This window comes from Physella acuta, unplaced genomic scaffold (assembly GCF_028476545.2).
Source record: "Physella acuta isolate Inbredline_101_S28 unplaced genomic scaffold, ASM2847654v3 ptg000579l, whole genome shotgun sequence".
NCBI classification, from domain to species: domain Eukaryota; kingdom Metazoa; phylum Mollusca; class Gastropoda; family Physidae; genus Physella; species Physella acuta.
Genome location: NW_026732098.1, coordinates 570,630 through 592,556, shown reverse-complemented (window position 1 = coordinate 592,556; position 21,927 = coordinate 570,630). Strand labels below are relative to the sequence as shown.

At 38.2% G+C, this 21,927-nt stretch overlaps 1 protein-coding gene across 1 annotated transcript; it reads right to left on the bottom strand.

Moving 5' to 3' along the window:
- Nucleotides 1-6,735: 6,735 nt before the first annotated feature.
- On the bottom strand, nt 6,736-21,863 carry LOC131946982 (pre-mRNA-splicing factor CWC22 homolog). The gene is made up of 20 exons (XM_059308046.1): nt 21,767-21,863; nt 20,846-20,895; nt 19,161-20,358; nt 18,462-19,055; nt 18,150-18,284; nt 17,940-18,068; nt 17,495-17,588; nt 16,993-17,121; nt 15,024-15,159; nt 14,692-14,795; nt 14,282-14,384; nt 13,695-13,757; nt 13,259-13,357; nt 12,259-12,404; nt 11,984-12,061; nt 11,206-11,358; nt 10,271-10,398; nt 9,827-9,928; nt 9,429-9,547; nt 6,736-8,461 (listed from the first exon to the last, which is right to left on the bottom strand). Exons 1-20 carry the CDS (start codon nt 21,775-21,777, stop codon nt 7,236-7,238), a joined length of 4,797 nt encoding a protein of 1,598 aa, XP_059164029.1. The 5' UTR covers nt 21,778-21,863; the 3' UTR covers nt 6,736-7,235.
- Nucleotides 21,864-21,927: the final 64 nt, after the last annotated feature.

Sequence of the window (21,927 nt, the reverse complement as noted above, 5' to 3'; positions counted from 1 at the left end):
CGTGTCACTGATGACCCATGTTGTGTCACTGATGACCCATGTCGTATCACTGATGACCCATGTCATGTCACTGATGACCCATGTCACTGATGACCCATGTCACTGATGACCCATGTCACTGATGACCCATGTCGTCTCTGATGACCCATGTCATGTCTCTGATGACCCATGTCATGTCTCTGATGACCCATGTCATGTCACTGATGACCCATGTCGTGTCACTGATGACCCATGTCACTGATGACCCATGTCATGTCACTGATGACCCATGTCGTATCACTGATGGCCCATGTCATGTCACTGATGACCCATGTCATGTCACTGATGACCCATGTCGTATCACTGATGACCCATGTCATGTCACTGATGACCCATGTCACTGATGACCCATGTCATGTCACTGATGACCCATGTTGTGTCACTGATGACCCATGTCATGTCTCTGATGACCCATGTCATGTCACTGATGACCCATGTCACTGATGACCCATGTCATGTCACTGATGACCCATGTCACTGATGACCCATGTCATGTCACTGATGACCCATGTCATGTCACTGATGACCCATGTCATGTCACTGATGACCCATGTTGTGTCACTGATGACCCATGTCTCTGATGACCCATGTCGTGTCACTGATGACCCATGTTGTGTCACTGATGACCCATGTCGTATCACTGATGACCCATGTCATGTCACTGATGACCCATGTCACTGATGACCCATGTCACTGATGACCCATGTCGTCTCTGATGACCCATGTCATGTCTCTGATGACCCATGTCATGTCTCTGATGACCCATGTCATGTCACTGATGACCCATGTCGTATCACTGATGACCCATGTCATGTCACTGATGACCCATGTCACTGATGACCCATGTCATGTCACTGATGACCCATGTTGTGTCACTGATGACCCATGTCATGTCTCTGATGACCCATGTCATGTCACTGATGACCCATGTCATGTCACTGATGACCCATGTCATGTCACTGATGACCCATGTCACTGATGACCCATGTCATGTCACTGATGACCCATGTCATGTCACTGATGACCCATGTCATGTCACTGATGACCCATGTTGTGTCACTGATGACCCATGTCTCTGATGACCCATGTCGTGTCACTGATGACCCATGTTGTGTCACTGATGACCCATGTCGTATCACTGATGACCCATGTCATGTCACTGATGACCCATGTCACTGATGACCCATGTCACTGATGACCCATGTCGTCTCTGATGACCCATGTCATGTCTCTGATGACCCATGTCATGTCTCTGATGACCCATGTCATGTCACTGATGACCCATGTCGTGTCACTGATGACCCATGTCACTGATGACCCATGTCATGTCACTGATGACCCATGTTGTGTCACTGATGGCCCATGTCATGTCTCTGATGACCCATGTCATGTCTCTGATGACCCATGTCGTATCACTGATGGCCCATGTCATGTCACTGATGACCCATGTCATGTCACTGATGACCCATGTCGTATCACTGATGACCCATGTCATGTCACTGATGACCCATGTCGTGTCACTGATGACCCATGTCGTATCACTGATGACCCATGTCATGTCTCTGATGACCCATGTCATGTCACTGATGACCCATGTCACTGATGACCCATGTCTCTGATGACCCATGTCGTCTCTGATGACCCATGTCATGTCTCTGATGACCCATGTCACTGATGACCCATGTCATGTCTCTGATGACCCATCCTGCTAATGTTTATATACTGTTGCCTTCAGTGGCATAGGCAGAGGATTTCAATAAAATTAAATCACTATTTTACTTTATTATTAAATTGTTATGGAATAGCTACATGTATATGTACAAACACACACACAAATATATATATACACATATATTTATGTGTGTGTGTGAGAAAATATTTTCAAAACTTCCCCTTCACATACCCAGCATGTGCTACTGGTTACCACGCTATTGTCACAGCTACTGGTTACCACGCTATTGTCACAGCTACTGGTTACCACGCTATTGTCACAGCTACTGGTTACCACACTATTGTCACAGCTACTGGTTACCACGCTATTGTCACAGCTACTGGTTACCACGCTATTGTCACAGCTACTGGTTACCACACTTATTATCACTGATTTAGCTTTTTCTGCCTTGCACCAGTTTTTCTACTGAATTGTCAAGATTTCTTTGGTCACATGCACCAGTTTTCTACTGAATTGTCAAGATTTCTTTGGTCACATGCACCAGTTTTCTACTGAATTGTCAAGATTTCTTTGGTCACATGCACCAGTTTTCTACTGAATTGTCAAGATTTCTTTGGTCACATGCACCAGTTTTCTACTGAATTGTCAAGATTTCTTTGGTCACATGCACCAGTTTTCTACTGAATTGTCAAGATTTCTTTGGTCACATGCACCAGTTTTCTACTGAATTGTCAAGATTTCTTTGGTCACATGCACCAGTTTTCTACTGAATTGTCAAGATTTCTTTGGTCACATGCACCAGTTTTCTACTGAATTGTCAAGATTTCTTTGGTCACATGCACCAGTTTTCTACTGAATTGTCAAGATTTCTTTGGTCACATGCACCAGTTTTCTACTGAATTGTCAAGATTTCTTTGGTCACATGCACCAGTTTTCTACTGAATTGTCAAGATTTCTTTGGTCACATGCACCAGTTTTCTACTGAATTGTCAAGATTTCTTTGGTCACATGCACCAGTTTTCTACTGAAATGTCAAGATTTCTTTGGTCACATGCACCAGTTTTCTACTGAAATGTCAAGATTTCTTTGGTCACATGCACCAGTTTTCTACTGAATTGTCAAGATTTCTTTGGTCACATGCACCAGTTTTCTACTGAATTGTCAAGATTTCTTTGGTCACATGCACCAGTTTTCTACTGAAATGTCAAGATTTCTTTGGTCACATGCACCAGTTTTCTACTGAATTGTCAAGATTTCTTTGGTCACATGCACCAGTTTTCTACTGAAATGTCAAGATTTCTTTGGTCACATGCACCAGTTTTCTACTGAATTGTCAAGATTTCTTTGGTCACATGCACCAGTTTTCTACTGAAATGTCAAGATTTCTTTGGTCACATGCACCAGTTTTCTACTGAAATGTCAAGATTTCTTTGGTCACATGCACCAGTTTTCTACTGAATTGTCAAGATTTCTTTGGTCACATGCACCAGTTTTCTACTGAATTGTCAAGATTTCTTTGGTCACATGCACCAGTTTTCTACTGAAATGTCAAGATTTCTTTGGTCACATGCACCAGTTTTCTACTGAATTGTCAAGATTTCTTTGGTCACATGCACCAGTTTTCTACTGAAATGTCAAGATTTCTTTGGTCACATACATCAGTTGCTTTAGGGCACATTTCTTTTATACTAACCTTTTTAAAATATACTTTTCAACTGCAGGAAACTATTATTTCCTTTAATGTGATTGTTGACCATTCTATTACTGTAGTACTATCATCATTTTTTTTAAGGCCAGGGTGCAATCATTTTTTTTATTCAAATGTTCAAGTTTTACAATAATTATTTCTTACCTTGAGAAGGATCTGTTAAAAAAACTGTTTTAAAAACTTTTTGATTTCACTTGTACTTCAAAATGAAAGCCAAACTTAATATTCTATAGTAAAGCAAATTTTTTCCCTTTCAAATTTGAGCCCATAGCTGTATAACAAGAGAAGATAACTTGATAGAGATTATTTCCCCTTTTTGTCATCTATATTGCTACGTGAATTTCCATTTTTCTTTAGGCAGCAATAGTTCTGTGTGTGTGTTTCTTTGTTATGGGTGCTAATTATGCTATAAGCTTTTGTTGATAAAAAGAGTAGATTAGAAATATTTTAAAATAAAACCATCCACATCTGGGGTATGTTCACCACTGACAAACCCTGTATTTTGATGGGGGTATCATGGGTTGGTTAGATTGTTGGTAAAGGGATGTAATTCACATAGTACTTTAAAGGGATGTAATTTATATTGTACTTTAAAAGGATGTATATTCCATTATACTTTACCTGTTGGGATTAATGCTGCTAATTCTGGCTGTTCTTTTTAATGTATTTTTTATAAGCTTTTTATTTTATTATTTATATACATAATTGAATAATGACTATTTGTATTATACACCTTTACATTAAGATTAATATTTTGAAAAGAATTGTTTTGCTAGTGATACTGGTTCCTACCACTGATGATACATGTGTGCTTTTAATTTTATCTCAAGGGTTCTCAACTTTTACTCTGGGAGTCCAGAATGTTTGGTTGCAAGGTTCCACAGGGTGTGTGTCTGACACTGGGCTCAGGCTAGCTAACAGAAATGTAACTTGTATTCTGTGTTAGTTTCACCAAACTCAACCTTGTGTAGTAATGGTGACACTTGTAAACCTCCCCCCACCCCACACCTTCCAATGCTTCACATCACTAAAGCTGTATTTACTATTTTTAAGAAATGTATAGTTTGACCTGAGCGACACACCTGTCATCATTTTCAAAGTTATCTGTAGTAGATAAGTGAGCAAAAAATTTCAGCATTTTTTCTTATGCTCCTTTCATCCCACACACCTTAAAAAAAACTAGCCCAACTATACATTACATGTAATTAAAAACAACTTATCTACCATATTCTTTCCTGAGCTCAAAATTTTAAAGAATATGTTGCTAGCTGAGCCATGTTTAAAAAAAAACTTAAGTTAAGAACTCTTGCTTCGTATGATTTAGTAGAGGCGTAATTATAGACCAGTTTCTTTCCATTGGCCCAATCTCCTGCACATATTTACCTATAATCACTGCACTTTAAAACATGGCTATTGGCACACTTATTCTCTCCCACAAAAGCTGCTGTATACAGCTATTTTTAATTTTTTAAATGTATGCTTTAGATGTGGTTTTAGCCACTGTATTCATGTACAACCCAGCTTAGACAGATGTTTTACACTTGCACAAAGACCAAATTATTTTGCTAATTGAGTAACACAAGATGTTGTTTTAGGCTAATTATTTGAAGACTTGAATAAGATTTTCCATTTGTTTGTTATTTTGCTCTGCTGAATTTTTGTTTTTAAAATCATTGGCTGTGTATAGTGTTCATTACAACAACTTTTTTAATGAGACATTTTATGACCTACAGAGCATTTCAAGTTCAACCAAATTGTCTTGTTCATGTTAGTACAAATTTTTGATAGCTTTAATGTATCATAAGTATATCATTAATGCCTTTAGTTTTTAACAAATTACTTTACTCATGTAAGTAGTCAGTATTAGGACTTAACAGATTTGACTTGGTGTTTACCAATACAAAGCTCTTCTAAAAGTTCTAGTTCTAGGCAAAGATATTCAAGGAAAAACTGGAATGATCATATTATTTATTTTCTTTTTCTTAGAATAAAAAACAACTCAGGGTAAAGGTCCCATCTGTTACAAATAGTTAGGTCCTTACTTGACCATTTAGTGAGGTCATCAATGTAGATTTTCTTAATGGCCATAATTGGGCCAGCTACTGTCAAAGCTACAGAGCTGAGATATAAATAGATTAGTAGTTGACTGCATGCTGGGACATGTTTGTAGCCTAGTTACAAGGCCTACATGTGATAAGAGCAAGCTGTCAACATTTTGTTTCTAGCCAATACACCTGCATACATCTCCACATATCTATCTTAGGTTGTAGGTCACTGATGTTAATTACACTAGGTCTACATATCTATTTTCTTATAAGTACAAAATAACTTATTCCTAAAATTAAATATGATGGTTATTATGGCTTGTACATATAAGAAAAAGACTAAAATATTTGTCAATGAATGAATCTTTTATTTTCTTGTAAAAATATTTATGTACAGCTACTGCAATAGTTAGCTGGGTAAACTAACTTCAGCATTGAATGAACTTCTCCAACCCCAGACTTTACTGCTATTATAAAATTTTTGTCTGGTTTCTGTTGCTCAATGTTTTATTTCCATTGTTGTCTGGTAAACTTACAGCATTTTTTTGGCCATTGTCTTGAACTAGGCAATGCCATCTACTTGCTAAATATACAAGTGGGCTTGTCTTTTTATTGCTTGGCCAGGTGGAGAACTTACTAACCTGCTAATACTTTCTTTTCACCATGGCACCTTATTTAAATCAAGTTGTTTTCCAATTGTTTTTTTACAATCATTTTGATTTGGCTATAAACTAATGCCATCCTTGTGTAGTAACCTTATTCAGTGTTGTCAAGATTTGATCAAAGCTAAGAAAGAAAATACTGTTCAAATGTTTTTATAATGTAAGAATTGATGTAGTTTTGTCAAACTCGACTGGACGTTCACCATCTTGAGTGGAGTTGTCTAGAGCTGTCAGAAACCAATACACCTGGTTGCTACTGTCCAGTCTTTGACCCTGATGTTAGTTGGAGGGACTGACCCTAAATGTGCCAATGTTAAAATTATAAAGGTGGCTGTGACCTCCAAACTTACCTATCCATTACAAATATATATATATGCTCAAATGGACTTGACTTTTAGAGTCGCCCTATATTTAAACCTGCATCAAAACATTCAGATGATTGCACAGATTGGTGATGTCAAAAAATAAACATTTCAATCTCAATGTCTTTAGTTCTTGTGTATATTCATAGTTAATTGGTAGCTTACATTGCCCAAGTGCTGTCCATTTTTGCTGCAAATCAGAAATTTAAAAAAACCAACACACTGTTACAACTATTTTCACACTGTGCTCCAAGGCTCTTGGTATAATCATTTATTTTTATTTATTACAAACATTATTTTTACACAAACATGTTAAAAATTGGTTTGATCAAGTACAAACTCTCATTCACTCACACAGTCAGGGTTGGGTGTAGACATCAGTGTAGCCTGCTTAGTTCAAGGTAACAAAATACATTCAAACAACAGCTCATCAAACCTATTTACATGGCCAGTCTGCATCCACCAGCTCCTTACAAGACTATCAGAAAATCTGGTGGACAGAAGAAATTGTCCATTCACCTCAACCATTCTCTCAGCTATCCTACTGCATATGATGCTGGGCTGATTGAGCAGTGTTTAACAGTTGCCTTATATTAGATGGACAAAAATACTCATGGTTTTCAACACAATTTCATTAGAAAGGAGCCAATCTTTCAGTCCACTTGTATTTACACAGCAGTTAGAACTGATGATGTGTAGACGCATGCAGTCACACATCCCCAGCATAAAAAAGTTCTAGCCTAACATTCACACTCTCCTCCTCTCACGCCTATCCTCCTTCACTCTCTCTTTTTTGATGATTCTCCTCTCTTGGATTTCCTCCTCGTCTGAATCTGATGAGGAACTAGAATCTGATGGGGTCCTGGGACGTCTTCTTTTTTTCTCAGTTATTTCCTCCACACTGCTGCCCAATTTCCTTTTTCTTTTCTTATTTCTGTCTTCATCCTCACTGTCAGAACTCTCTGACACATTTCTCTTATCTTTCTTGGTCTTCTTGACCATGTCCCTACCCCGGTCTCTGCTGTCCCTATCATTGGTTCTCTTTTTACCTCTATCACTTTCTTTATTGTCTCTGACTTTGGTTCTAACAATCCTATCTTCTTCTTCATCATCATCACTCTCTTTATTTCTTCTGTTATCTTTGCCTTTGGGTCGACTAAATTCATTATCTCTGTTCTTATCCCTACCACCTTTACTGCGACTGATTTCATCATTATCCCTATCCCTACCACCTTTACTGCGACTGATTTCATCATTATCCCTATCCCTACCACCTTTACTGCGGCTGATTTCATCATTATCCCTATCCCTACCACCTTTACTGCGACTGATTTCATCATTATCCCTATCCCTACCACCTTTACTGCGGCTGATTTCATCATTATCCCTATCCCTACCTTTACTGCGGGTGATTTCATCATCCCTATCCCTACCACCTTTACCGCGACTGATTTCATCATCATCTCTACTCCTATCCCTGTACCTCCCCTCAGCATCCTTACCTCTACTTTTATTCTCTCTCTCCCTGCTCCCAGCTCTAATGTTCTTCTCCCTTCCTTTGCTTCCATCTCTTGTTCTCTCCTTACCCTCCCCATTCCTCATATCTCCCCGCCCCTTGCTGTGTTCAGATTCTCCCCTCTCCCTATCACTTCTCTTCTCCTCCCTGACAGAGTTCTCTTTACCTCCCTTACTCTTGCTACTCCCATCCTTTTTATTCCTCTTGTCCTTCCCTTGTGTGTTCTCCTCCCCCTCAGTCCTTCCCTTATGTCCCACATTGCCATACTGAGCCATATCCAGCAGTCTATCAGCTATAGTTTTCCTGCCAGCCTCAGGAGACTTTCTCTTGCCATTCACCTGTTTCTCTTTACTGCCAGACGCACCCTTTTTCTCAGAGTTTTTAGCTTGGACTTTAGGGTTGCTTTTCTTTTTCTTGGCTTTTGGCTCTGAGTCAGAATCAGATGATGAATCAGAATCTGAAAGTAGAAAGCAAGAACTGTCAGACACTAACAAAGCAAACATTGTCAGGCAGACCTTAATAGAGCAAACATCACACGGACCTTAACAGAGCAAACACTGTCAGACAGACTTATAACATTTGACTGAGAGCCTGTTCAACTTACCTGAAACTTATAACATTTGACTGAGAGCCTGTTCAACTGACCTGAAACTTATAACATTTGACTGAGAGGCTGTTCAACTTACCTGAAACTTATAACATTTGACTGAGAGCCTGTTCAACTTACCTGAAACTTATAACATTTGACTGAGAGGCTGTCCAACTTACCTGAAACTTATAACATTTGACTGAGAGCCTGTTCAACTTACCTGAAACTTATAACATTTGACTGAGAGGCTGTTCAACTTACCTGAAACTTATAACATTTGACTGAGAGGCTGTCCAACTTACCTGAAACTTATAACATTTGACTGAGAAGCTGTTCAACTTACCTGAAACTTATAACATTTGACTGAGAAGCTGTTCAACTTACCTGAAACTTATAACATTTGACTGAGAGCCTGTTCAACTTACCTGAAACTTATAACATTTGACTGAGAGCCTGTTCAACTGACCTGAAACTTATAACATTTGACTGAGAGGCTGTCCAACTTACCTGAAACTTATAACATTTGACTGAGAGGCTGTTCAACTTACCTGAAACTTATAACATTTGACTGAGAAGCTGTTCAACTTACCTGAAACTTATAACATTTGACTGAGAGGCTGTCCAACTTACCTGAAACTTATAACATTTGACTGAGAGCCTGTTCAACTTACCTGAAACTTATAACATTTGACTGAGAGCCTGTCCAACTTACCTGAAACTTATAACATTTGACTGAGAGCCTGTCCAACTTACCTGAAACTTATAACATTTGACTGAGAGCCTGTCCAACTTACCTGAAACTTATAACATTTGACTGAGAGGCTGTTTAACTTACCTGAAGAGTCAGAGCTGTCGGAGCTGTCTGAGGATGAACTGCTGTCTGCCTCCTCCTCCTCCTGTTTCTGCTGTACGTTGTGTTTTGTGACTACCTTCAAATGTTCTCTCAGATCATCCCTGGAGAGAGAAAAACATTGCTGGTACAGATTCTAACATTTACCTAGAGCAAGCAGATGATTCAAACATTTACCTAGCGTAAGCTGATTCAAACAAACAATGTTGCACCAGGCCAAGACCAAAATGACCACACAGATATCAACTTACGTGAGTCCACCAAGACCAAAATGAGCAAACAGAATCCAACTTACGTGAGTCCACCAAGATCAAAATGAGCAAACAGAACCCAACTTACGTGAGTCCACCAAGACCAAAATGAGCAAACAGAATCCAACTTACGTGAGTCCACCAAGTCCAATGGTGGTGAAGAAGTTGATGGAGAACCTGGTGTTCTTGGGGTTGTCTCGTGGCATGATGCCAGCAAAAAATGGAGACAGTGTTCTACAAGAGGAACAGTTACAGACCTTTATGGCATGTTGTAATAGACAGTGTTCTACAAGAGGAACAGTTACAGACCTTTATGGCATGTTGTAATAGACAGTGTTCTACAAGAGGAACAGTTACAGACCTTTATGGCATGTTGTAATAGACAGTGTTCTACAAGAGGAACAGTTACAGACCTTTATGGCATGTTGTAATAGACAGTGTTCTACAAGAGGAACAGTCACAGACCTTTATGGCATGTTGTAATACACATAAATAGAATTGACAAATTTGTAATTAAGAAATTAAAAAAAAAACTCATTAGTTTTGTAACATATAAGGTAGAGTGAGTGGACTTACGGGTCTTTTAATCTCTCGTTCAGCTTAAACAAACCCATAAACTCCGAGAGCTCTTGAAATAAAATCTTTAAGAATATGCGACTGGCTGATGTGGTGTCCTCTACAGTAAGTTTTATAACACTCAGAACCTGGGGAGAGAGTTTACAGCATTTGTTGTCTAGATGAACACAATAATGGTCACAGGTGCTCAACGGTACATTTTATAGTTGGGCAAGGAGCAAATGTGCCAAGAATTTAAAGAAAATTGTCTTACACCCCATGAAATAGCATCAGTGTAGAGCAAATGTGCCAAGAATTTAAAGAAAATTGTCTTACACCCCATGAAATAGCATCAGTGTAGAGCAAATGTGCAAAGAATTTAAAGAAAATTGTCTTACACCCCATGAAATAGCATCAGTATAGAGCAAATGTGCCAAGAATTTAAAGTAAATTGTCTTACACCCCATGAAATAGCATCAGTGTAGAGCAAATGTGCCAAGAATTTAAAGAAAATTGTCTTACACCCCATGAAATAGCATCAGTATAGAGCAAATGTGCAAAGAATTTAAAGAAAATTGTCTTACACCCCATGAAATAGCATCAGTATAGAGCAAATGTGCCAAGAATTTAAAGTAAATTGTCTTACACCCCATGAAATAGCATCAGTATAGAGCAAATGTGCCAAGAATTTAAAGAAAATTGTCTTACACCCCATGAAATAGCATCAGTGTAGAGCAAATGTGCAAAGAATTTAAAGAAAATTGTCTTACACCCCATGAAATAGCATCAGTATAGAGCAAATGTGCCAAGAATTTAAAGAAAATTGTCTTACACCCCATGAAATAGCATCAGTGTAGAGCAAATGTGCAAAGAATTTAAAGAAAATTGTCTTACACCCCATGAAATAGCATCAGTATAGAGCAAATGTGCCAAGAATTTAAAGAAAATTGTCTTACACCCCATGAAATAGCATCAGTGTAGAGCAAATGTGCAAAGAATTTGGCCACATTCCTCAGCTTGTTGGTCTCCAGCCTATGGATGGTCTGGTACTGGTCTACAAAGATTTGCTGGAATGGGTCGATGTATTTCTTGTCTATCTGACAGAACCTCTGCAACACAAACAATCATGTTGAGTCTGGATACCACACAAGTATGTTGAGTCTGAATACAACACAAACAATCATGGTGAGTCTGGATACAACACAAACAATTATGTTGAGTCTGGATACAACACAAACAATTACGCTGAGTCTGGATACAACACAAACAATTATGTTGAGTCTGGATACAACACAAACAATTATATTGAGTCTGGATACAACACAAACAATTATGTTGAGTCTGGATACACCACAAACAATTACGTTGAGTCTGGATACAACACAAACAATTACGTTGAGTCTGGATACAACACAAACAATTACGTTGAGTCTGAATACAACACAAACAATTATGTTGAGTCTGGATACAACACACACAATTATGTTGAGTCTGGATACAACACAAAGAATTATATTGAGTCTGGATACAACACAAAGAATTATGTTGAGTCTGGTGGATACAACACAAAGAATTATATTGAGTCTGGATACAACACAAACAATTACGTTGAGTCTGGATACAACACAAACAATTAAGTTGAGTCTGGATACAACACAAACAATTATGATGAGTCTGGATACAACACAATCAAGTTGAGTCTGGATACAAAACAAATTTACAAACAAGCCATACCTGTGCCAGGAGACCAAAAAACTTTTCATAAGTTCTTAGCTGTGCGCAGCAATCCAAGATCATGTTGCATAGCTCAATCTGGGCAGAAACAAGGAGACAAAATATACAGGTGTGTAACATATACAGGTGTGGAACATACACAGGTGTGTAAGTTAATTACATGTGTTTAAATTAATCACAGGCATGTTAAGTAATGACAAGTGTGTAAATTAATCCTGTCAAACATGCTATTTATTGACAGCGCTACTATGAAATAATTGTGAAAACTTGCTTACCTCTTGCCCAGGCTTGAGATCCATCTTCAACATTTTGTGTGCACATTCATTATGGTCCAAACTGGACTGAACAGTCAGATAAATTGTCCTGCGCAAGGCAATGAGATTGGTTTCTGTTTGGTCAATGATGGTCTGTTGTTCTGCATCTGGAAGAAAGACAAACCATCTAAGCTGAGCCCTTCACCACATGCTATTGGAAGCTTGAGCAGAATTTCTATCTTCCAAGTTGACAGCTCCCTACGACGGGAACAGGGCATTTCCCCCCTGTCAATTACCCCCCGGACATTACCCCCCAGAGTAATTACCCCCCTGTCAATTACCCCCCGCCCAGTAGGATATTACCCCCCCCCCCCGAACAGGGTTAGGGTTAGGGCTAGGGCTAAGGCTAGGGCTAGGGTTAGGGCTAGGGTTAGGTTTTTGGGGCTAGGGGTAGGGTTAGGGTTAAGATTAGGGTTAGGGCAGGGGTCTCCAAACTTTTCAGTCCGAGGGCCGCATTGACTATCAAATTTCAGTTCGGGGGCCAATTTCTTCCAGTCCTGTCTTTGATTTTTCTGGGCAAAGTTCCTCAGCTATCACCAACAAACGTTTTTTCCGTGGACAAAAAGATCTCCGCGGGCCGGATGAGAGGACCTCGCGTGCCGCATCCGGCCCGCGGGCCGTAGTTTGGAGACCCCTGGGTTAGGGCTAGGGTTGTGCCTAGCGTTGGTTTTGGTTTTGTGTGAATGCTTAGGTTTTGGTGTTTTTCTTAAGGTTTGGATTAAAGTAGTATATAGGTATAGAATTCTAGTTAGAGTTAGGATTCTAACTTGAGAGGGGGGGGGGGGGGGGTAATTCCCCGGGGGGGGGGGGGTAATTGACAGGGGGGTAATTGACAGGGGGGTAATTACGGGGGGGAAATGTCCGGGGGGGAATTTTCCAGGGGGGTAATGTCATGTAGCCCCCTACGACAGGGTGGGAGTGTGTCTAGTGAGGTCTAGTCTGTAGAAAAGGTTTCACTTACTTAACTTTTCTTGGGCCTCTTCATCATCTTCACTGTCTGAGGACCCAGAGCCTGAAGATTCATCAGATTCCTCGCCAGAGCTTTCTTCATCCAGAATCTCTGTGTAACACAGTCAAACAATCAATATACAGGAATGACAAAAATAGCATAAATTCACAACAATCACAACAATAGTATAAATATATAGCAATGACAAATACAGCGTAACAGACTGATGTGTTTTATAATTGACAACTCCTGGGTTGGTAAAATGATTTACCTAAACTATGAGTCGTCTGCTGTGTTAAATGGGATGTAAAAACATTTTATACTCTGGCAGTGAATGGTTAAACTTATTACAAGTACTTTAAAAACAGAGAGTATATTAAGTAGTATGAGTAGGATTATAATTATTAAAATAATATGTGTGCAACACTTATTTTTTCTATCTTCATACCTTTCTTCAATGCCTTATATTTTTCTTCACTTTCAGCAAAGTTAGGATCTTCCTTGAAAATATCTGAAGAAAATAAGAGATTTTTGTGAGAGTCAATATTAACAAATATTATCAACACCAGGAAATCTCATGTAACCTAACAGAGCACTACATAACTCAACATTTGGATCACTAGTAAAACTCATGAAATGTAAAAAAGTGTAAAAAAAATCTTTCTGAACATCATTTAATAAAATAATTTTTTTTCCCTTTAGTAGTAAAAGCACTGGTTGTCCATGAAATCATTGAGTATCAGTACTGATTTCTCTTGTTCTCTCCTACGGCTATTAAAATTAAATATAGTATCCTGTAAATTAATTAACACCACTAATTTAATATCTAATTAGGCTGAAAGATATTCTTGCGTCGTTATCCAATACAAATTAACCTGGAAACAAAATCACTCCATTAGAAAATAGAGTGTTTGTCCCAGACTGCCATACAGAGAGAGACAGTAACAATGCACCTACAGACTGCCATACAGAGAGAGACAGTGACAATGCACCTACAGACTGGCATACAGAGAGAGACAGTAACAATGCACCTACTGAGCATCTCATCCCCTGTGACAGCGTCCTCCAGCTGCAGTAAATGTGTGAACTGCTCCTCCTCCTCCACCAGATCTAGCTCAGCCAACACAGCTGGGTGGTCCTGGGAAATGTACACAAGTCTTTAAACTCTTCTTACACCCAAAGTTACATTTATTTTTGTTGATAGAAGAAAAGTATTAACACCCTCTTGACCATGGCCCCTATTTTTGCTTCCTCACACCTGAGACATGAATTTCTTTTACATGAAGAAGACTTCATTTAATTACCTGTTAACACCCCCCCCCCCCCACCCACATAAAAAATAAATATGTTTGAGTTATGACTTGTAAATGACAAAAGTCTAAGATGAACTTACTTTAAGTTAGAATGTTAGACAAGAATAAGACTATGTTATGTAAACAGCTTACCTTGAAGCCATCTTTACGTATGGCAAACATGACTTCCACCATATACTGAACTCTGACATCTAGTACACCCTCGTGCAGGGTGTTGCGCAGGCGTTCAAATATTGCTGCAGGAGAAATTAATAATCTTCAAATACCAGGTTTTAAAAAGTGTAATAAACATAAAATTAGTAATAAAAATAATTTTTAAAATGTTGATCTTGGTAAACTTGCAGGGAATGTTACAGCATGCTCACCAGTCCACTGGACTACTATTTAACCAGTAGATTTTAGGATCAGATTTCTAGCTAGAGTAAAGCTAAAGTACAAAGAAAGATAAGAAAAAAGTGACCTACAGTTGACTCCACGAGGTGAAACTTCAGTCAGCTTTTGTCCACATTCTTTGAGAAAACCAATGGCCACTTCCACAGAATCATCCGTTGGTGTTTCCAGTAGGAGGGTTAGGATTTCAAGCGCCAACACTTCATGGGCCTGTTTAGATAAACAAACATCTCATAGAGACCACAAGTAAGTGATAAAACTACAGGAAAACTTGAAAAATATGCACAAGTCAAAGTTAACATCCATGGCCTCAAAAACATTGTGAAATTTTCACTAGGTAAGTATAATTTAAAAATTAAAACAATAAATCCGACTTGATTCAATTAATGCCTGAATGATAGTGTGTCAAAGCTTAGTTGGTCAAAGCTTTAGTTTGCTAGTTTCTCACTTCCTAATGGATGAGAGATGAAGAGTCAGCTATTACCAGGCAACTAAAGACCACTAAACTTAACAAAAATCAGTGCCTGAATGATAGAGTTGCTCTCTCTCTAATTTTCTAGTGTATGGAGATGAAAAGACAGTTGCTACCAGACAACTAGAGACTAACTAATAACACATTGGACAAAGTAGACAAATTTAAAACAGAAAATTTAAATGTATTTAGAGTGCAATCCTAGACGAGATGTGAATGTTTAAAAATGAAAGTGGAATAAAAATGATATTTTTAATCTGAGGATAACAAGGAGTAGAATATTTAAATGGCTCATTCTGTCTGTAGCTGGCCATAAAAAATTGTTTTGATTGAAACTATGGTTATTTCTGCAATATAGCTTGTGGCTAACTATAATAATAAAAAATGTTTGTAACAATACTGGTAGAATTTAACAGTCTAAACATCAAGTCAAGTATTCAAACAACTGCAACATTGACAATGTTAAATCATCTATGTACCTTACCTGCAGTGCCATTTTGCCAACCACTTTAATCAGTGACTGAAGGCAATCTTCTCATTCAGCCACATCAGCACCACACTTTTTCAAGCTTAATTATTCATAGCCTGAAGTGGTTCACGCGTGTGGCAGATTCCAGGTTGGGTTGATGACTAGCACATATTAAATAAACACACAGATGGCCACAGAATGGAGCACCCATGTGTTGAGGTGCTAGTCTGATTGTGGGTTGGTTGAAACAAGCAACTCATTCCTGAGTTCCTCAAACAGATGATCTACAAGGAAATCATCTGTAGATGAATTACGTTGGCTGAAGACAGATGAGAGACTTGAACAGTAGGCGTATGTAGCCTTGTAAAACTGACAAAGGATGTTGGTCAGTTCACAACTGTGGTCACAAGTATCTGGTCCAGCTTCACCTACAGAATTCAGCTCCTTGAATCACCAGTCTTGGTCCTGACCAAGTGTACTGATGTGGTCTGGACCAACTGGTAATTCTCTGGTCTTGACCAGCTGGTGATTCTGTGATTTGACCAGCTGGTGATTCTGTGATTTGACCAGCTGGTGATTCTGTGATTTGACCAGCTGGTGATTCTGTGATTTGACCAGCTGGTGATTCTGTGATTTGACCAGCTGGTGATTCTGTGATTTGACCAGCTGGTGATTCTGTGATTTGACCAGCCGGTGATTCTGTGATTTGACCAGCTGGTGATTCTGTGATTTGACCAGCTGGTGATTCTGTGATTTGACCAGCTGGTGATTCTGTGATTTGACCAGCTGGTGATTCTGTGATCTTGACCAGCTGGGGATCTTGACCAGCTGATGTTGCTGTGGTCCTAACCAGCTGCTGTTCTTGATCTCTGATGTGAAAGGTCAGTTTTTCCTGACCAAAACTTGATGGGTGTTGTTCCTCAAAAGGCCAGTTGCATTAACTGACCAGACGTTCCACTGGCAAGTTCTGGCGAAGGCCAATTTTTTCGCCAACATTACCAGACACAAATGTGAAAAAACATCTGCGACTGCATCCATATTCGTTCTCCATCTCCATTTAGAGGGAGAAAAACAAAGATGCCTTTCAGGGGGCATAACTCACCACTTGTTGGTTGACCAGATGAGCAATGAATCTGGTGGCTGACAAGCAAATGCTCTTGTCATTCCTGCGGTAACCGCGTCGGAACATCAAGATCAGGCGACGTAGAATTAGCTCTCCATTTTGTGGAAACTGAAATTGAATTATTACTTTTCAACAACAATTGTAACAGTCATCAGTAAAGTATGTTCAAAATTAGGGCCATTTTTTTAAAAATGTGCTTTTAAAAATAACCAATTTTAAAAATGTGAAAGTGTGTAAATTTTAAGAAATAAAGTTGACCGGCACTCAAAATTAAAGATACAAAAATAATAGATGTAAAAATAGATTTTCCAAAATTAAGTAACAAAATACTAATTTAAACAAATGTATAAATGACATTTGTTAGATGACTTAAGAAACATGATGACAATTCTTGCAATATAAAAAAATGACATATACATCTCAACAAAAAGTGCAATATTTTCAGAACTGGTAGACGTGTTGATACTACTGAGAGACTCACCTTGGTATTGATGATGGCCACTAAAGCAGCATAAACATGGGTAAATGTTGGTGAGGCCGCCTGGGCCTGGATCACAGATCGAGCCAACAGACCCCTAACAAGAGTTGGAAGTAGAATTAGCAATCAACATTCGAATATTTGTGTGGCTATAAAGCTGTTGGTTTATTATATACCTACAACCATTACAAACCTACCTTAAAGGAAAAAAATTATCTTGTCCCAAAAGCAATACATTTGATGAATTAGCTCTATCACCTATGTTTAGCTTGATTTTTAATATATGTTTTTTTTTAACACAAACCTTGACAAGTTGGTTTTTTTTTTTAAATTTCATTTTAGTTTATTATTCAACATTCAGATTAGAGCTTTACTTTTATAACTGTAATAGTTAACAAAAACAATTTTGCACCAGTTTTAAACTAAAAAAAAAACCAATTTAACTTACCGCCCACGCACAATATTTTCCTGGAAAAGTTCTTTAATAATGTTGATAAGGTTGGAAACGTTAACCTTGTTGATAAGACCATTGATGCTTTTCTTCAACGCCTCCCATGACATCCTCTGATAGGCAACACTGAGAACAGTTGGCAAGAATAAAATACCAGGTCACATGATTCCCTGTAGGATCACTATCACAACCTCACATCTAGCTTACCTGGTCTTATCGGTAATTGCCTCCTGCATCATTCGCAGCTTAGCAGGTGGGATGTAAGCACCACCTGTCCGTGTTGTTATGTCCACTTCTGCTTTCTTACCTGACTCTGCTGCCTCTTTTGATTTATCCATAGTACTGCACATAAAAACAAAGAACATTATTTAAACAAGACTACCAATAAAAAAATTTAAAGATATATTCCAGATCAACACTGTTAATTCAATTTCTAGAAATAAAAAGTAGCTAACGACAATAAAAGGCACAATATAAGGCACAATATACCAAAACTAATTTTAAATAACATTTTATTACCTTGCGTCTTTCTTGTCATCTGCATCAACTTTTCTTCTTTTGTCATCATCATTGACAACACGCCTCTGCCTTCTATCATCATCATCATTGACAACACGCCTCTGCCTTCTATCATCATCATCCCCTCGCCTGTCAAAGTGATCACGCCGTGTTCTCATGTCATTTCTATAGCTGCCCCTGCCATCATCTCGTCTCTGCCTCTCCACAGATCTGCGCTTGGCCTCTCGTCTATCATTTTCTTTTTTCACCAGAGACACTGAGCTACCAACATGGCTCCTCAGCACCGCCCTGCTATCTTCATCCTCACTGTCACTCTCTAATACAGGTCTTTTTCTTAAGCTATAATCCTCTGTTTCATCAACATCCTTATCACTGAAATCATGACTGTCTGTCCTTAACATTGCACCAGCAGGAGCTGGTTTCTCTGTACCTGTTTTTTCTAATGCTTGTTTTGACGTGGACTTATCCTCTTCCTCCTCAGATTCAGAGGTTGTGACTGGGGCTGGAGGGGTGTGGGGTGGCTCCACAAGTTCCTGTTTCACAACTACACTAACATCATGACCATCTTCACTGCTGATATCTGATATATCCTCACTGTATAGAAAAACAAACAAATAATTAGTATATTCAAACTAGATTTAGTGAAGTTTTTTTTCCCCAAAATACACATTTTTAAAAACGACTGAAGAACAAAATTACCTGAGTGCTATGATTGGTTTGACTAATGAAGGATCCTCCTCTTCTTCTGATAGTTCACCTTCTTCTTTCTCTCCACCATCATCATCTTCATCATCATCACTGTGGCCTGCAGCATCTGTTTTATTGACCTTTTCAGGTGTGTCACCAAGCTTCTCCTTGGGTTCCTCACTACGTTTGGTCACCGGGCTCTTGTTTTCTTTACCACTCTCTCTAGCATTTTTACTCGCAGCAGCATCAACACTTTCAAAAGTCTCAGATTCATCTGTGTTTTTTTTAGCATTTTTAGACACACTAGTGACAACTCTGATTGTTCTATCCTCATCTTCTGAATCATCATCATCATCATCAGAACTTTCTTTTGACTGCTTGTCTTTTTTCTTGGTCAGCGCCACTGATTGTTCTTTCCGCTTGAAGTCACTCTCTACCTCAGCTTTTGTCTGTTTACTGTCCCTACCACTGTCAGAATCATCAGAGCTGTCACTGTCCTCACTACTGCTACTGGTTGAGGTTTTCCTTTCTTTCACTTCCTTCTTGCTGCTCTTGGAAGTCTCTTCTCTGGTCCTGGAGTTCTTGTCTTTACCAGGTTGAGCTGCATCTTTTCTAGAGACGACTTTTTCTGTTTTATTCTTCTCAATATCCCCTTTCTCTCTTGAGCTTTGACGAGTTGTTTTTCTCTCTTTTTGTTTCTCAGCTTCTCGTTCACTCTCTCTCACAGCCTCATTATTTCTTGTATTTTCTTCTCGTCTATTATCTTTTCTATCAACAGAACGGCGCCCCCTATCTGAGCGAGACTCTCTGTATGGCTCATCACGATCTCTTCTATGGCTGTACCTGTCATCTCTTCTATTGTGTCTGTACTCTTCTCCTCGATCTGATCTTTTTTCTCTGTGATCATCTCTGTTCTCTCTTTTACTCACTACCTCTCGACTACTATGATGTTCATCCTCTCTTCTGTTTCTTTCTCTACCACTTTCTTTCCCTGAATCCTCCTGTCTCCTACTTTTTTCTCCATGTTGTGATGAAGGCCTGCTCCCTGAATCTCTTGCTCGACTGGAAGATGATTTGGTAGAACTGCCTGAATGATGAGCATTTTTGTTCTCTGAAGATTTCACATTTTCTGGTGGGCTTGACTTTACATTGGAAGCTGATTTTGAAATTTTATGAGAACTACGGGGGTGTGGGGAAGAGTCAGAAGAATCTGTAAAATAAATTAAATAATTAGTTAGAAAAGATATTGCTAAGAGAAAAAAATATATAGTCAGTCGATTACATACAAATTTAAAAAATGTGATTAAAGTAAAAAAAATTGTGCTTATTCTGCTTAAAGAGTAGTTGTTTGTTTTTAAAAACAACGGAGATTCAAGTTAAATGCTGCCAAGTTTAAGTGAAAACTTATTTCAATTCTGGCTTAAAATGTATGTGAAACATAATATACTAAAATGTACGCTTTGTTAAATGAATGAGGCTGAAATAAAAAATAAGTTGTCAAACAAAGGAAAAAATTATTAGCATACATAATTAAATCATCTTAAATTATAAACAACTAAGGACCTAACGTTTAAAAAAACGAATACAATTTTTATCACATTGTATAAAACATAATTTAGTAAAAAAAAAGTACTCAAAACTAATCAAATAAAGTCTTGATGATTAATCCCTGTAATAATTAGATCAGAGAACAGTACCTTCTGAAGAAGATGAATCTGAACTGCTGCTCTCATCACTGTCATGTCTTCTGCAATACAAAAAAAAATCAATCAAGCTTCACAAATAGGCCTACCTACAACACATTAAATTTGAATATATGCTAAATATAAATAGTTAAATAAAAAATAGTTGAATTAATTTCAGCTTGTTAACATTCCCAATTTTTATGGTTTTTCTTGTGTGGAGGAGGGTAAGGTTGCCAAAAAATGGGCACTTTTGGTCATAACTTGCTGTCTAGGCCTTATGGTCTATTAAGAGCTAAGGCTATGGAGCCATATTATTTTAAATTTTAACCCCTGTGACATCTGATCACTAAAGAAAAAATAAAACACCATCAATGAATGAATGGCATCTTTTCCCAAAACAGGATACGTCATGCTTTACGCTAGAGCGTGCTTATCGTAATTAAGTACCATATTTATTATTTTGTATCACAAAACTACAGCAGGGACTCATTGTATTTAAATTAAACTAAATTTAAATAGTATGCAACCAGAGATAAAAGTTTGGGCGAAGGTGTTCTTACTCGCATTCTATGCAGTCACTATTTAATTTGGCCTATTAGCCGATTAGTTAGGCCTATACTTTATAATTTTGTGTCAAATTAGAAAATAATATGATTTAAAATTAAGTAAGATATACTATCTCTGACTCTACTGATCAAAATAGGTTATCAAATTGCACTAGCTCTTTCTTTTCATTTTGAAACAGAGTGACAGTGACACACTGCAAGTGCAGTGACTGGTCTCAGTCTGAGTAACGTACTCGATGTACAAGCTCTAGCAAAGTAACAAGCCTAGATCTATCTGTATTTAATAGTGGTTTAAGATCTAAAGAAAATAATAACTATATAAAACAACTGGGAGTATGAGATAGATAAAGTAAATAAATTTGTTTACTTTCTTGGCATGGTTTTGTAGGATGAACCAACCAATTTTACAAAGGCAATACGATGAGTGGAAACCGGAAGATACCAATCTCGTAATATCTCGCGAGTTTACATACACAAGTTAAAAAGTATAATTAGTAATAGAACTGATTTTAGAGAAAGAAATCACAA